Source organism: Strongylocentrotus purpuratus, unplaced genomic scaffold (genome assembly GCF_000002235.5).
Source record: "Strongylocentrotus purpuratus isolate Spur 01 unplaced genomic scaffold, Spur_5.0 spur5_scaffold_20, whole genome shotgun sequence".
In the NCBI taxonomy this organism is placed as follows: domain Eukaryota; kingdom Metazoa; phylum Echinodermata; class Echinoidea; order Camarodonta; family Strongylocentrotidae; genus Strongylocentrotus; species Strongylocentrotus purpuratus.
Genome location: NW_022145606.1, coordinates 48782813 through 48801175, shown reverse-complemented (window position 1 = coordinate 48801175; position 18363 = coordinate 48782813). Strand labels below are relative to the sequence as shown.

At 36.6% G+C, this 18363-nt stretch overlaps 1 protein-coding gene and 1 long non-coding RNA gene across 2 annotated transcripts; both read left to right on the top strand.

The window, feature by feature from the left end:
* Window positions 1-304: 304 nt before the first annotated feature.
* LOC115927769 lies at window positions 305-16769 on the top strand. The gene is made up of 5 exons (XM_030994028.1): window positions 305-637; window positions 4238-4334; window positions 5698-6218; window positions 15869-15968; window positions 16752-16769. Exons 1-5 carry the CDS (start codon window positions 495-497, stop codon window positions 16767-16769), a joined length of 879 nt encoding a protein of 292 aa, XP_030849888.1. The 5' UTR covers window positions 305-494.
* Window positions 7186-9780, top strand: LOC105440906. Its single transcript, XR_971839.2, has 4 exons — window positions 7186-7309; window positions 8165-8403; window positions 9168-9265; window positions 9680-9780. It is a non-coding gene; the product is annotated as an uncharacterized LOC105440906 (long non-coding RNA).
* Window positions 16770-18363: the final 1594 nt, after the last annotated feature.

Here is an 18363-nt window from a genome sequence, read left to right as displayed (position 1 = left end):
GCTTCTGAATTATAATGTCAACTTCATAAAGCACGGGGCCTTCCTTAAATGCTACCCATTTTCAATATTTGTTGTTTATTATATGGCTAACATATCAAATTACTTTCTAATTCCAGGATAATGGTCAACTCCTCGTAGAGAAATGCCAGCTATCTACCGAGATGACTGCCATATTATGGTCCTGTCTAAGATCCTTCACCTCACTGAACCATCTCAGCATTTCAGACTCCTCTCTCAGTTTCCCTCCATCTCTTCGTGAGCTTTCATCCGTCACAAAGCTATCAGCTGAGAGTGTGACGTCACAAAGCTATGAAAGTCTGCTCTCATCGCTTCCTGGCTTGGGAGATATCGATATCACTATCGATGATGCAGAGAGAGACATACCTCAGATCACGGCTTGTCTTCGTCGGACCGGAGGACAGCAGCTCACACACATCAACCTTACAGCACCGTCATCACTCCCATCAGAGAAGAGGAGTGTATCGAGAGAGACGATGAGAGGATTGGGTCTTCTGATCAGAGAACAAACCAAGAACCTACAGTGGCTGCGTCTATCCAGAGTGAAGGGCACGGACGAGGGAGACTTGGTTAAACTCGTTGAGTGTTGCAAACATGTGGAGACGATGAATCATCTAATGTGAGTTTATTGTACACATCTTTAGTCAGTGAATAATATTAATTATACTAATAATAATCATAATGTTGGTACCCCCCCCCCCCAAAAAAAAAAATAATAATAAAAAAAAAAAATAATAATAATAATAATAATAATAAATAAATAAATTTAAAAAAAATAAAAAAAAAAAAAAATAATGAGTATTGATAACATAGATGATATAATTAACATTAATAGTACCTGTAATAATCATTGATGATAACCTCATTTTAATGCTAACAGTATCAAACATCTTGAACTTCAGATGGTGTTTTTGCTTTAGTTTACATAGGGCAATTGACACATAGCCTCTAAATAAAGGCGCTTATTTTTTTTTTTTTTGTGAATTTATTTTAAATATACCTGTTTTATTGGATGTTTACTATTGATTTAATAACTTCGTTCATGGTTCAAACAATAGATTGAGAGTCTGTCAGCTGGAAAGTAGCAAATTCACCAACCAGATGACGTGAATTTCTCAAAGCTAGCAAGGGGTCTGAATGCCATTATGTTCAGTACAAAACATATATGTGTATCATTATCCGGAACAAATAGGCTATAAATATACCGAAACAAATCATCTTGCTGTCTTGCATGTAAGTGTTCAACGGTTTTATTTTGTTTCTGTTATCACATAAGGCCCTACTCGTTGTTATGATGTATTTAAATGACCTATACATGTACTAAATTCCTCAATTAAAGATTGTTTGCAGCTTAATTGACCACTTTTTTCCACCTGGAAAATCTTGTCTTAAATTAGTAGTAATAACTGAGAATATCTCAATAATCTCAATAATATAATTGTCAACATTAAGAAAAATTAATTTATTAATATGATGCCAAAACGCATGTCTGTTACTGTCGAAGGTCAGTCTATATGAACGATCATATTTTTGAAAGAAGTGCATGTTTCCTCGTGCGTTGGGATTCGTATTCATATGCATTTCACTTCGGTCGATCATGTCAACTCTGCGTGTGTTGTACCCCGCATAGAAATAGAAAATCTGTACGGAGTGCGACATTTTGTTCTGATCAGGCTACTTATGTTACTATATCATTCATTTATTAAAACATACATGTATATATCACATGGTCTTTGAGTGTATGAATGAACATTTTGTTACAAGCATAAATTATGTGTTATGCAAACACATAACGAATTAGAAAGGAAGATGGGCATCTGTCAAAGTAAAATGAACACTTATCAGATCTCAAAATGGGTATTTCTCATACCTAGAAATCGGCACTCATTACGGAGGATAAGGGGCACTTCATAGAATGGAAAGGGACACGTGCCACAGGGTTCTTGTTAATAGCCGGCAACCGGCTATTTTTTCCGGCTGTAACGGCAATCGTAGCCGGCTGTCGGCACCATAAAAAAAAAAAAAAAAAAAAAAATCGTAGCCGACAGAGACTGATGGACTAGAAGTTGAAACCCACAGTGCTGCAGCTCAGAATGATGACAAGCCGACGACAGTCACCAGGCAAAGTGAAGAAGGTGCCAGTGGGCAAGATGAAGCTGAAGACCAGGAGGTGAAGTCCACCCTTGACATCCTAGGTCTGGATGAGGATCTTCTTAGCCAGTCCTCAGATTCAGAAATGGAATGATCATTCACTATGTAATTATTGCAAAAAGTTTCAGGCTCAGGTACATGAATATTAAACATGTGTCACATTACATTTCAATATGCGAGAAAAGTTTAATACATTCTGATTGAATTGACAAGATTTTTCCTTCTAAGGTCTCTAGAATCTGAATGGGAGATCTTGAAATGCTAGGGGCTTGCCTTCAGGGGAGACTCCCCTCCAGACTGAGGCACTGCACCTGGACCCTGCTGGGGGCGTAACACCCCCAGACCCCTGTGACAGCTGTCACATACCTGCAAACCATTTACCAATCCAATTTTGTCATATTTTTTTTATGTGTGTTCCAATTTTTTTAATTTTTTATCGCAAACGATTTTCTTCACTGACAAGGTCCTGTAAACGTCAGTTAACCGTTTTTGCCCAGGACTACCTTGTATCATTATCATGTAATTCAAAATTGTAGATTCATCACAAATATGATTGATTTATCAGAAACAATAATGGAGCATTTTCATTTCATATTGTATATCATATGAAAAGTAAGTTATTCAGCCAAAATATTCATGATCTTTATCATTAAACTATGGCTCATACAGTGTGGTCATATCTTCAAAAATAAAGCTAAGATAGCACCAGAGAGCATCTAAAACCCTAAAGCTTCCAGGGCCCTTGGGCGGGCCCTGGACCCCGGCCGCAAGGGACTTCGCGCTTCGCGCTCGTGATGTGCTATGGCACTGTGCCATAGTATATAACATGGACACTTTATATCGCACTAGAAAGTGGCATTTATTACTAAGGAAAATGGGTATTTCGTCAAAGCAAAAGGGTCAACTATCAGATTAGAATAGGGATACTTATCACAGGTGATAAGAGCATTTATGTGAACGGGAACGGGGCACTTATTGGAAAGAAAACTGGGGAATTGTCTGTATAAAAAGTGAAAAAGAAAGGGCACTTACACAAAATAAGATGGGCTCTTTTAAGGTACTCGAAGAAAAGGGACACCGGCTGGAGTGCCGCCTCTGTTGCCTGTTTAAAAAAACAATTTAAACAACCAATGCAAAGCGTTGCATCCCCTCGCCGGGTATAATGGCCTATATACGTCAGAGCAAGTTACCTCCATTATACAATACTATATTTACTGCAGCTTTTTCTCATGTACATAATTATCCCTTTTTGCATATTTAATGAGGTGTGACCTTTGGCCTTTGACGTACATATGTAAACAAATCTTTGAATGAACGATTGTTACTTACCACTAGTAGAACTGGAGGTTACTTGTAGATGCCGAAAAGCAGGAGTAGTCTACTAGTGGAAACAGTGTTGGTTGACTGGATATATAAAACTCGACACTTCTACTAAAATAGGGTAGCTCAGCTAAAGTGTTCGAAAATGCAGTAATGTCCCCATACAATCATGTACACAAATGCTATCAGAAATCCTAATTAACTAGATGACTTGTACTAACGAAAGGAGAATAACTAACACGTAAGTTGCTCGTAAGTATCCGTGACAACTCGTGACAAATCGTGGAACTTTGCCTTTATACATCACGATAACTCGTAACAACTCTTAAATCGGTCGTAATGTAGACCTACATAGTGGCCAAATCTCAAGGATCCGTGAAAGATCCGTGAATTTGTGCGACCCGTAAGGACTCGTAAGAAAAATCCGTTTATGTGAAGGGGGTGTAAGTTATATCTTGTGGTTGCAGAAGAATAGGGCACGCATGGAACCGAAGACCGAATTCGGTCTCGTGCGCGGCCTATTTATGTTGCCACCTATTTCTTCATACTTCATACCGTTAACCCAAATAATGCCAGGTCATTTATTTTCGTGTTGATTTTATACATTCTAGCTGCACACAAATAATATTCAGGTGATCGGTACACTTCAACCGTACATGCACTCATCTACAAATGGGTGCAATTAACATCTTCTTTCCATTCCTCTTTTTTATACGCAATTTAAAAATTCATGTATAATATGTTGCAGGCTTCTTGGCTGTGGGACAAAGTCAGACGGTAGACTAAGACATCTCATCACTTATCTTAACAAGTTAGAGAAGTCACTCAGGGTGATTGCCTTGCATGTAAGTTACCTACTAAGTATATCGATTGCTACATGAATACAAGGGTTCGAGGACAATTACCCCCTGGACAATCACCCACCTCCCTCCCCCTGGCAAATTACCAACGGGACAATTACCCCACCCTGAAAATAACCCCCTTGGACAATCACATATCATTAGACAATGTATTTAAATGTATATAATGTGTATAGCGTGTTTGTAAAAATATAGTGGCATCCTGTTTATTGTTATATTATATTGGATGTTGGTGCTGCATGTACATGTTAACTACAAGATTATAAGATTATGCTTCCGATGACCCTACATTTACAAAAGCTTGAAAATAAAATCGAAATTAACATTAACACAAACCGTAAATGACCAGTATGTTTGGAGCCATTCACCAACCCACCGGTCCGTCATATCATGCAATGACAGGTTGACGGTCTAAATGAAAATCAGCCATTCGCAGATCAGATTCACATATATGCAAAACAAAGTGATTGATTTATTGGCCATATATATGTATATTATCTGTACCGTTTTATTTAAAGCAGGCTTACCTCTTCAGTTTACAAACTGCTATCCGTGAGCGCCCTGCACAATAAAAACAACGTATATACAATATCTATGGACTTCATAAGTACATATTAAACTCATAATTGCAGGAGGATGGAAGTGAGAAGGAAAGAGAGACAGACATAGGCGGAGACAGAAAGACAGAGAAAGAAAGAGAAAGACAGAGAGAGAGAGAGAGAGAGAGAGAAAGTGAGAGAGAGAGAGAGATCATAATATTCCTGCACATGTATTGATATAGTAATCATTTACTTTGCAATGTCTCCAGGTAAGTATGTGGGAGCCGCCACTTAATTCCTCTTAAATCTTAATTCACATGGTGGTACTAATGTATTTCCGTACGTAACAATTGAATCACTTAAATGCCGAGAACATATTTCTCCCATCATTCAAATGTTTTAAAGCAACTGTTGTACGGGTGTAGGACAAAGTACGCCCGAGAACAACCACCCTCCTGAAAATTACCCCCTGTGTTTAGTATGTATGTAAGGATCGAGATCTAACATAAGGATTCAAAGGGGTGAATGGATTAGGAAAACATTGGAGAAATTATAAAAAGACGACCCGTTTCTTGAGAGAGAGAGAGAGAGAGAGAGAGGGGGGGGGGAGGGGGGGGGGGGCAATGACATTTTTCTTGACAGGTACAGCAATATTTTAAGAGAATATAAATAATACAAACGTTTTTGTTTTTGCTTCTGAATTATAATGTCAACTTCATAAAGCACGGTGCCTTCCCTTCAATTCTTCCCATTTCAAATATTTGTTGTTTATTATATGTCTAACATATCAAATTACTTTCTCATTCCAGGATAATGGTCAACTCCTCGTAGAGAAATGCCAGCTATCTACCGAGATGACTGCCAGATTATTGTCCTGTCTCAGATCCTACATCTCACTGAACCATCTCAGCATTTCAGACTCCTCTCTCAGTTTCCCTCCATCTCCTCCTGAGCTTCCATCCGTCACAAAGCTATCAGCTAAGAGTGTGACGTCACAAAGCTATGAAGGTCTGCTCTCATCGCTTCCTGGCTTGAGAGAGATCGATATCCGTATCGATGATGCAGAGGGAGACATATCCCAGATCACGGCTGGTCTTCGTCGGACCGGAGGACAGCAGCTCACACGCATCACCATTACAGCACCGTTCTCACTCCCATCAGAGAAGAAGAGTGTATCGAGAGAGACGATGAGAGGACTGGGTCTTGTGATCAGAGAACAAACCAAGAACCTGCAGGTGCTAGGTCTGTATGGAGTGAAGGGCACAGACGAGGAAGACTTGGTTTACCTCGTCGTGTGCTGCAGACATTTCAAGACGATGTCAGAGCTGTGGTAGGTTCTTGTTTAAATCTTGTATAAAATAGATTAAAATCCTACTAGACGATCCTGTTTAGTTAGTCTGCCGTGAAAAAGCATAATGATACGAATGCTTGAAGGGATGCAAAGGTTAAAACATGGGTGTAACTTCCAAGTGTTTGACTGAAAGTTAGGATGGGTTTTCTTTGTTTGATTATCGCTCTCAATTGTTATTTTAGAATTTTAATGTACAATCGCAATGAATAGATTGAATTTGAATACCTGTATTGAAAATCCAAAATTTTGATATACAGTTACATGTATTATTATAAACCGTCGGAAGGTAAAATAATGTAAGTCCATTTTGACTTTAAAAAAAATCATATCCTGATAAAATTAATTATCATTATCATAAATTGTCATTATTATTATTATTATTAATATTATTAGGTCTATTATTATTGTTATTTTGCCACTACTATTATCATTATCATCATTTATTATTATTGCGTTTACTACTATTAATATCATCATCATGTTATCATTGTCACTATCTGATTAATTATCATCAGTATCAATATTTCGGTTGCAAGTACGTGTTTGATTTTTTAGGCAGAATGGTGAATCACCGAATACCGGCAGCGAATTAAAAGGTTTTGTGCTCTAGCTGCAATGAACCGTTAAAGGCAAACTGTCCTTTTTAAAATTATTCTACATCTTTTTTTTGATGCATCGTCTAAAGAACATCAAGTTCCATGAGGTGGCAGGTATGCCCCCCCCCCCTGCCAACGTCAGCTCTTACTCTTCGACTCAGAATTTGTGAATTTTGAAGCTTAAGCAATGCCAAGATAGGGGAAATGACTCATTTTCCCCTTTTCTCCCCCCTGGAGGGTTTTTCATCAACTACAATCAATTTCGATTTAAAAAATCAACTTTTAAGGCTGAATTACTTTTGGCTTAAAACTAATGCTCGTGAGCTTTTTTTTTTGACTCAAATTTAAACTAGAATTGATTTTAATAAATATTAGGTTAAATGTAAAAGGGCTCTGTAATCAAGGCTAGTCGGTGTTGGGTCAATCAACCACAACATTGCGTCGCTACACTACTGCAAGAAAGGTCCTCGAAAAGTAGGTAAATTCCGTTCTGTTGATACAAAAATTGTTATTTTGGTAGAAGGAAAGTATTCCTCTCATTTGTAACCGAACGTTATTTGGAATAAATATCAACTGAAAGCATTCTCCAACTGAGCGAAACTTAAGTTAACTCTTCGAATTGCACCGGTTCGTGCATTTCCGTCCAATTCATATAGCCTACATTCATGCATGTTTAACTGTAGCCTAGTTCTACTTGTCTAACGATGTTGAATATTTGGTTAGGACATGTAAGAAATATAGTTTATTCTTTCATTTGATAACAAAATAGGTCTACCACGGCTTTAGGAATCATCGTGTTGTATGGTTTCGTCGATAAGTCTAGTGCTTAAAATTTAGATTTAGTCTAGGCTTAGATTCCAAATCTAGGCCTAGATCCAGGCTATACTACTTTGTTTTGTTGCCGGTAGGCAGTGCGGTCGCCATTGTTTTGTGTTAATAATAACAATTAACGAGATCATTGCTTTAACTTCAACATTTTATGCTAGAAAATACGACTCTACGGTATCAGACCGAAGACCAGGTTAGATCTTGATTAAGATCTTGATGTATCATTTAGTCTACATGATACCAGATCTAGGATAGATGTAGACCTAGTCTTCACACTGCACCCTTTGTGCAGGACTAACTTAGATAAGTTAGGAGTTAGAGTTAGTCCCTGAGTCATAGATGTAGTTGACTACTTGTATTTTTGTGACATCTAAATTAACAGGAGTTAGATCTAGTCTACGTCTAACAGTAAAAAGTTAGATTTTAGACTAGATGTAGAATGTTATGTAGGTCTAGTATTAGGCTCATGTATCAAGCTCTCCTGTTTTTTTTTTCTTTCAGAGTCAGAGATGGAGTGGACCTGGACATTTGAGTCATATCCAAGAAATAGACCTCTAGTCTAAAACTTCTCTCTCACCGTGTCTTCAACGTCTTGGACTAACTTCTCATCCTACCTTGGCCCGAGGAAAGGGTTTGGATCTGCATAATGTAATCCAGTTCAAGGTACTGCAGATTCTACTGTGCTAAGTGGCCTTTTGATGTGATTTTCTTAGCAAAGTTTGAACACCGACATTAAAACGGTGAGGGTTTTTTTTTTTCTTCTTCTAGACCTGCATAGATATGAATTACTAACTTGTTGTTGAGTTTATAGTCTTGATATTCATTTATGATAAAGGGTTAAGATACCGGATATTGGATTTTACAATAACAAACTGAAAATTATGTGTTCTTAATTTAAGAAGAAGCCAACCATGACAGGTAAAAAGAAACATAGATAAATTACTAGATCAGCCAGATTCTGATCAATAGTGTATAGCATAGGGCAGCAATTAAAGTATAAAGATGTGGTTGAACAAACTCTATGCATGATGTAAATTTCAATCTGTTTGTTATATACCAGTTTAGGTAGTTCTTTCTCTTCTATTCACCAGAGGGTATTTCTATCAATTCTCTGTACAATAGGGTTTGTTTCAAGATCAGATTATCTAAGATTAAGATTAGACTGCTGTAGAGTCAGATTACAAATGAAAGCTAAAGTTTAAGATTAGCACATTCAAGTTCAATATTTTAAAGAAATGTTTGGGATCAAAATCAAAATCAAGATGAATAAAAAATGTGTATTATTTAAAAAAAAGTTCCACGTACCAAATATCACATTTTCAAAAACTTTAAATGTGGTTAGTTACGTGACATAGTGGTTTGACCCAAATACATTTAAATTACAATTGATCAGTGATGAAAATGTACTTTTGTTCAGTTGAACACATTAAAGTGACAACTATTTTTTCTGTGAAATATATTTGCTCTCTTTATGGTATATGTATATCTCTGTTTTAAATCTTAGGTTGCAAAGTAAAGATCTGTGGTATCTACATGAACTGCAAACTCATGGCATCTGGACTTTCATACCTAAGGTGTTTTCCATCTCTTCAAGTTGAAAAGGTAAGCGGTATCAGTTAAAATAATTGATCTTATCAGTATGTTTTGTGCCTGTCATCATTGCCCCTAGAGCAATCAAGAAAAACAATTTTAAGCAAGTACAGTTATCATAGTCCTTGTTAGAGGTCTAATTACGATTTTACCCAAACTATTGTATAAAACATACAAAAAATGATTATGAAAAGATTCTTTTTTGTTTCCAAAGCCTTAAATAAATTATTTATTATCTTTTCTAACTAAAACTGCTTTCGTATCAATATTTAAAAAAATATGTTCATTATCCTTCTTCTTGATGTATTTTCCAATAAAAGAAATTGACATGACTAGAAATACAAAATTTGTATAGTCTATAGATTGAAAAATTACACTAGTATTTATTAATATTTGTATTACATAACTTTCAATTTCAAATTCTAGACTGCAGAGCTTGAATCCCCTGCAACATTATGCTTCATATGGAACATCAGGCAGCCTACATATTCAAGCTCCCTTTTCCAGCTCTAAGCAAGAGGGACCACAATCGTGGAATAGTCGCTTTCTCATTAATTACGACTTCCGGTGAAACAGATTTTCAAATAAATTCATCTGAATATATTAAAAGTGCTCCAGTCTGTGTACTACAATTTGCCATCGAGTATGGAATTATTGGTTTGACAATATTTCATCAAGTAATGTTTTAAAGGAAGTAAACAAATTAATGATACTTCCAACAATTCTATTCTTTTAAATAGAATCGTAGAATCTTGGAAAAGAAAGAAGAAAACAACTATTTACAGTTGAAAGATAAAACTGAAGTAATAATCCATATTAAGTTTAATAGCTCTGCAATTTAAGCCTGCACTTTCGAGAAATATCTCGCTTAGTGTTGTTGCTGATCTAAAAAGCTATGATTCTTTCATGGAGGCTGTTGTTTCTAAACTTACATTACCTAGATAAATCCGTTAATGGCGATGAATCTTAAAATATCAAATTGGAAATTTTAAAGTAGCAATTCATAGGGGGCAGCAGTGGGCCAATTTGAGGGCCTATTTGGAACTCTTAGTAGAGTTTCTGTTGGCAAGAATTTGTGTCGATAATTACCTGTTGATACCTGAATTGGATATTCTTAGCAATTGCACAAGAACAAATACAAAATAAATAACCGAACATTGTAATTGCAGTGAAAACAGATTTGTCCGGTAGGAAATAATATATCAACTCGGATTCATGTTGTCCTTAAAAAATTCTCAAAGCTGATAGAAAAAAAATGATGATTAACTTTGTATAGACAAACTGTTGTATCAAGAAAAACCCATTTTCATCAACTGCATGACCTTACATGGCAATGTGTATTACCCTTATATTAACAACCATATTAGTTATAGCAATCGTTACGACAAATCTTACTCTTTTAATCTCCACTAATGTACCGTACATGTACCTCGACTAGACAGTGGCAGATATTAGCTGCAATAGTTTTAACAACCGGTTGTCACTTAAAGAGCAGTACTTTCATTTGTGTCATTGGAAATGTTTTTATTGTATCCCTTGAAATTAATTGCTATTGCTCATCATTTATAAAATGTAGATTTTCATGCATTAAAGCATAAGAATAGCTATAAGACTTTAAAGCTTGAAAAATGTATGTAAATGTTATTTTGTATTTGAGTAATTTATCGTTTGTCATGTAATACGAAAAAAATGAATGGATGAGATTATGCGATAACACATAACTAGTAATTATGAAATGATGATAAAGGGCAATGATATATGATTCAATGATGGTGTGTTTGTTTGATCAGATAACCTAGCAATAATTTTGTTAGAAGCCAGTGGTAAATATTTGGATTTTTTACTTTATTTATGTATTATTATTATTATTATTATAACTGTTTTGTTATGGGGGGGGGGGATGTAAAAGAACAAAACAATCACTTTGAAAGGGACAGAAAGCAAAGAGTTGTGATAGCAGTGTGGTTGTGTGTTAATGAGAGAGAGAGAGAGAGAGTATGTGAATGGAGTAAGGGCACAAATTTATAAACAAATAGATAATTAATGGCCCAAAATTAGCCTTTAATTTTGTACAAAATTCTCGATTCTCTGATACATTAAAAAGTTGTTAGCCTTCATTTACGGCATTTACGCCTTACAAGCAAATCAGTGCTTGAACATATCGAATTAATAATGGGATGATTTTTGTTTTAATTCGTTTTATTTCAAGAGGGTTACTTTCTCAGTAAAAAAAACTGTTTCATTGAGAAACCCTCTATTAATACACTGAGAGGAAATTGAACTACGTTTAAATACATATCACATATCATATCATGGATTCTTTTTCTTAATGTTTTTTTTTTATACACCAGAATATAAACACGAACAAAATTATAGAATATAATATAATTCCTTTCAAATAAAAAAATTAATGCAGGAAAGCTGAAATACTCGTTCGGTTTCTTTATTTATTTACCGAAATAAACAGTCTCTGGGATAAAAAAAGAAAAAAAAAAAAAAAAAAAGGAGATGAAATTGATCTTATAATGTATATGGATCACTTCCCATGTCCCTTTTGCAGCCAACATCAAATTCTGTAGAACTTTGCAGGAATTATGAATATGTCATATATGTCCTATTTGTGAGATTTAAACGTAGCAGTGTCCTAATATTCAAATTATGCACGGAAACCCGTTTACTTGCTAGACTTCACTGTCAGACATGCACTATTGAGTGACTGACCGGCTTTTTTCATCTTTGGTAATAACATACATAACATGAACTGTAAAGGGTACATGAGGAATCGTCTACATCAATAACCCACTGCTTGTAATGGCCAAAATTTAACTGATTAGGTCAGCGGCCTAAGTTAAGCCTGGCCTAACTAAACCGCGGACTACGTTAGGCCAGGTTTAACTTAGGCCGCTTTCGAGAATACCACCCTAAGAGTATCATATTTTACGCATTCTCTGTCTGTTTCTCTTTCTTAATTTCTCTGTTCTTTGTGTGTCTCGATCTCTACTCTATGTTGTTGTTGTTTGGTATTATCGGCGTTTCATTCTTTTTTAGAATATTTACGCCTTTCTCCTTTTTTGTAATACTATTTGTAAATTCGTACTCTTCTCTTTTTTTTGGATAATATAATCTCAGATCTACTGGTCCATGAAAACCCCTCACCGCAATTGGCACCTTCCTTCCTGCCAGAACGGCGAGGTACATTGCGCAATCTTCTCGGCCATCATTGGCCTAGGCAACTCTGGTGCCGGTGAGAGGATTCTGGGGTATATCTTCAGAGTATCTTAATTGTTTGGGGTTTACCTTCCTCAATCCGTCTTTACTCTTTCTTTCCTTTTCTCTTCTAGTATTTTTCTATTTTGTAAAACCTTATTTTTCTATCAAAGTAGGTATCAACATCTTTGAGCATTTGGTTGTCATGCGATATGTGCAAAAAAAATAAAAAATTCTAGTAGGGACACTCAAAACGCCTCGTTCTACGAACGAAGCGGATCAATGCTCTCTGTGTCACACTTTTTGTTGATTTTAGGAGTTTCATTATTTCGTTTGGGCTCGTTATATCACTTTCCATTATCAGCATTGCTCTTTCTATTGTATATTTTGGACATTCCATCAGATAGTTTGATGAAACAAACTGTGAGTGCAATTGGTCTATACGATGATACTTTATGTGGTTCTTTGTTAGGTGTTTTGATTGGGACAATAATTGAGTGTTTACATTGCCTTGGTATTTGCCCCGAGCTCCAAATTTGATTTATCAAATTTAGCATGGTCTGTTTTGCTGATTTCGTGAGTTTTTGGTATATTAAATATTTAATATTATCGTGTCCGGGGGTAAGAGGAGGAATTTTGACGTTCGATTGCTGCTTCTAATTCTGATAGTGTGAAATTGTCGTTTAGGACTGAGGGAAAATTTTCTCTATATTATTTGCTACGTGAGTGTACAGTTGGGAGCTAAGGTCAACTTTGTGTTTAGTTACGTAAGTATAATCTTCAGCTATCTTATTGACCTTTTCCTGATCGGTAATATATTCTATATTATTTTCTTTTAGTGTTGGTAAGCATTCTTTTTTTTTGGTATGATATTGTTGTATCTTTTTATCATTTTCCAAATTTCTGAAGTCGGAGTGAATCTATTAAGCCTGGAGCAGTATTTGTTCCAATGTTGTCTTTTTGCTTCTCTTATTGTTTTCTGTGTAAGGGCTTTCTTATTTAGGTATTCGTAGAGATAATCTTTCGTCATGTATTTGAGGGCTTTATTTTTGGCTTTGTTTCGTTCTTTAATTCTCTTTTGGCAGTCTTCATTCCACCATGGATTGTGTGGTTTATGGTTTTTAGTTACTGTTGGTATGGTTTCCTTCATAATTTTCTTTGTGACGTGTATGAATTCGTTGTAGTATTCTTATGTGTTTTCATTTGGAGTTATATTGGACAGTTCTATGTCGCATAATTGTTCAAATGCTTTCCAGTCTGCTTTTTTGTAACTAAGATATGGTTCGTTTCGTTTTGTATATTCTCTTTCATGTATTTCTTCTACAGGATGTAGATTGATTTGTATTTCTATAGGGAAGTGATCACTTTCTAACTGATCTTGCTTTACATTCCACTGACATCTATAAGCTATGGAGGGTGTTGCTAAGCTTAGGTCTAGACAGGATAATTTTTCCGTATGGTGATCCATTCTCGTACCTGATCCATCGTTTAGTATGATAATATTTATTCTTCTATGATGCGGCCATTTACATCGGTAGTGTTACTGCCCCATAATGAGTTATGGCTGTTAAAGTCTCCTAGGATTAGCAGGTACTTTGGGATAGCATATTCTGGAATGATGGCCTTAAGGGTATCTATGTCTAATCGCTGACATGGATTGTAATAATTTACTACTGTCATGCAGGAATTTTTGAGGTGCAGTTGAATAGTTTGCAATTCAAAGGTATTATGGAGTGTTATATTTTTGAAATATACAGAGTTGTGTACGTAAATGGCGCATCCGCCTCTCACTCCGGTTTTTCTGTTGCGTGGTATACATGTATAATTTGGTATTAATATATTATTTTCTGTCAACCACGTTTCTTGAATGCACAATATATGGTAAGGGTTATTCCTGCGTGACAGTAGCAATTGAACTAGTTCGTCCCCGTGCCCCCCTTGGAGACCTTGGGCATTCCATAGTAGTATGGAAAGTGCCGCCATGAAAAGGAGAATTTTAATTATGTTCTCCATGGTGTTTCATTATTTCTAGCTCTTCAGGTAATATATTGAGACATGTCTGGGCTTCTGCGAGAAATTTGTTCATCTGTTGTGTTCGTGGGATGTCTTGTTGCATTATTTCTATGACACGGAAAAAAAACATTAGGAGATCCAGGGAGATGTGACTTCTCTCTGGGAGATCAGTGTTCTTGGCTGTGGTAATGATGTTGGGTTTACCACCACTGTTGGAATGTTGCATTCTCCACTGTTTTACACATACGGAAGGGGTAATCAAACTTTCGCTTTGATTGGTTTCTATTTCAATGTATTGTGTAGATTCTGTATTTGGTCTGCTTTGTGTGGGAATTTGTTTACTCTTTGTTTCTTTCTTTTCTTTGCTTGTGGGTACTTTATAATTGCCGTTTGTGCTCGATTCCTTAGAGTTAGTTTTTTCCTCTACTTTTGTTGCCTCTTTGAAATGTTTCGTGGCTTCGGCATAACTTATTTTCTTTTCCAAGCGGATTTCTTGGACAATTCTTGCGTTTTTGGCTTCGATGCATCCTTTGAATGCTGCTGAGTGGTTTCCTTTGCAGTTAACACAGAAGGGATTGGATTTTCTGGGACATTGGTCGAAAGGGTGGTCTTCTTCACACCTGACTGAGTCGTTGCGATTTTTAGGGGACCCAACACACAAAAAAGGGGTCCTCTTACCCCCCCCCCCCCCCCCCTACCCCGCTTATTCAGCGACCTGCCGAGTCGTTCGATTTTTGGGGGACCAAAAAAAAAAAAAATGTGTCCTCTTACCCCCCCCCCCCCCCCCCCCCGCCATATCAGGCGGACTTTGGGAATGGGTGTTGCTCCCAAGTTAATTCTGTTGGTTAATGTAGCATACAGTGCAGTGCAGAAAAATGCCCGAAAATATTGCGTACCTCTTGCTGGCAATCCCAATACACAAAAACAATTCAAATACTATACGGAGTTGGGTCGGAAAGAGATAATTGGTTTCCTTTCACTGAGACCAATCGCTTGTTCACGTGATATATTTCGCGCCAAATACAAAATTGAACGTGGTTTCCGACAATCAGAGAAACAATTTTGATATTTTCCACAAATTAAATTCCGAAGAGTAGTATGATGAATTTACAACATGTATATTCCAGAGAGACTGGGGTTGGCAATCCAAAAAGAAAATTGAGTACATTTAGTGTCAATTGAAGATTCAATTCAATTCGATCGAACACCGGAGCTCGGAGGAGGCACGTCCGTAGCAGACGGTCTGAGAAACGGTAGTATTCCTCTCTGTTGATATATATATATATATATATATATATATATGACCCCCCCCCCTCCCTTATCGCTCTCTCTCTTTCTCTAATTCTTTTTCGTTAGTCTAACACCTTACCCCATCACTCTGTTTTCTGAACATAGGTTACAGTGTTGTGGAACTAGAGAGGGCGGCAGAGTGGAATCTCATCTCAAAGGTCTTCAAGCATCATCATCTGGCGACCTCTCTGTGCATATTCATCATGTAAGTATCGTTCCACGTTGTGTGCTCTGTACACTTTCACTATTTCTTATTTTCATCTGTATAATGACCGCTATTATGCAAATATTGTTCTGTATTATCGTTTTTAATATTCAATTTCTAAATTTTCTTTCCATTTTTGGCCCATTTTCTTTGTTAACGTTTCCTTAGTGTTATTTTTTTTTCTTGTAAAATCATCCCCTTCTGCTTCGTAAGTTTTTTAAACTGTTTTATATTTTGAGTTTCCTGGCTTGGGAGATATTGATATCACTATCGATGATGCAGAGAGAGAGACATAGCTCAAATCGCGGCTGGTCTTCGTCAGACGGGGACTCTTTTGTCTCTGTCCCGGGTCTCTGTATTTAGTGTTGTTGATGATTGTTATCCCATTTCCTAGACTCCAAATGCTCAGAAGAATATCAAAACGTTGCTAAATGAAATAATTTATATGTTCTCTCTCCCATGTGTTCCTATTACGTTTTTTTACACGTAATTCACTTTGTTTCCTCTGTCTGGATTTGCACTTCAACATTCTATCAGATATTTAATCAAATATATCTTTGTTTTGGGTGTTGTTTCGATGGTACGATTATAAGTATGATTTATTATCTTTATTCCTTGCATGAAATTGAGAAGTTTATTTGTTCAATCACTTCATTGTTGGCTCTTTTTTTTGGGGGGGGGCGGGGTGCTACTCACGTTATAACTGGAGCCCATTCACTTGACCTTGCTGTGTTTCGGTTCATTTAACTTTTCATATTATTTCCATTAAATTGTTATTTTCAGTTGTGCTACCACTCTTAAGCCATTTCTTAATTGTACCATTGATTATGTCTCTGTTTAATGTTGTATGCTTTTTAATTCTGCCCCCCCCCCCATGTTGCTCTCCGGTTGTCTCTTTCTCTCTTTTTGGGGCGTTCTTTATCTGCATCAGAGTCGGCGCTCATGGGGAGGGGGCACAATGCCCCCCTGTTTCTTTTCTTCTTCAAGTACACCAGAAGCGCTTGCTTTTACGATAGAAAAGTTTTCATTTTTATTGTGCCGCTGTTTTTTCCTCAATAAGTGTCCCTTCCCCTTTTTTATGTCCCCTCATCAAATTTGCAAGGTGCCTTTTACTTTGACAAATGACCTTTTCCTTTTTTATGAATTCCCTTTTCCTATTTTTCTAACTGCCTATTTTCATCTCTGATGTATGCACTTTTGTACAACTGAATGATTGACTAATAGGTTTATTGAGAACATTCCATGATATTTCATTCCTTTGACTTAGCCAATGGGTTAACAAAATATTTCCAAATTGTAAAAAAAAGATATATATAGACCATGTCAATTTTTCAGTATTAATGAGAAATAGAAGAAGCGAAAGGCAGAGGAGAGAAGAGATGTAGAAGAGTAGAGAACAAGGCTAAGCAGAGCGACCGAGGAAGGAAACAAGTTTGGAGAGCCAGAGAGGTAGAAGAGGGTTGATAGGAGAGGGGAGGTACACCATAGGTTAATACTTTGGCCATAGCTCTTATAGATCACATATCTGTCTTTAATTTACACGGAATATATATACATGTATATAACAGGTGACGTACTGCAACACTTAATCAATACTGAACAGGAAAGAAATGAACATAATAGGGTGAAGGAAGAACAGGAATGATAAAAGCGGAAAGAGGGAAACTGGCAAAGGAATAGAATGAGACCAAGAAGAAAGCGACGGGGGGATACAGTACATCTAGAGCGAGAGAAAGAGAGAGAGAGAGAGAGAAAAAAAAAAGTTGTAGGTAAGAAGTATTGGTATATCATAGGAATAAATAGTTCGCTATGTCATTGATATTATTCATTCATAATTTTGTTTCATACAGAGAATATATAAACAAGATATTTCAATGTAAAATAATTTCACGTACTGTATCATTGAATTATTAAATAAATAGATAGGTAGAAGGAGAGGAGGAGGAGAGAAAAAATAAGAAAGGGGAGAGAGGGAAGGACAAAACTAGCAGATCAATATGATGAGATTTAGAAGGATACAGAGGGAGAGGGAGAGGTATAGGAAGGAGAGGGAAAGAGGGGGGGGAGGGGTTTAGGAAAGTTCGAATGTTAGGAAAGTTCGACATGGTGGCTTTCTATGAATAATGATACGATTCGACTGCAATCCATATAACTATTTATTTACTTGTACAGAAAATATTGAGCAACTGTTACAAAATACATTTTATAATCCTCTACAACAATTGCGCAACCGCGCAGAGAGAGAGAGAGAGAGAGGGGGTAGGGGGAGACAGACGAAAAGAGAGAGGAGAGGTGTACAGTGTATACGGAAACGGACTTTGGATCACATGGTTCGCGGTTCGAATCCCGCAGTAATCTACATCTGTCACTCTCCACCTAGGTGTTGATGGGTACC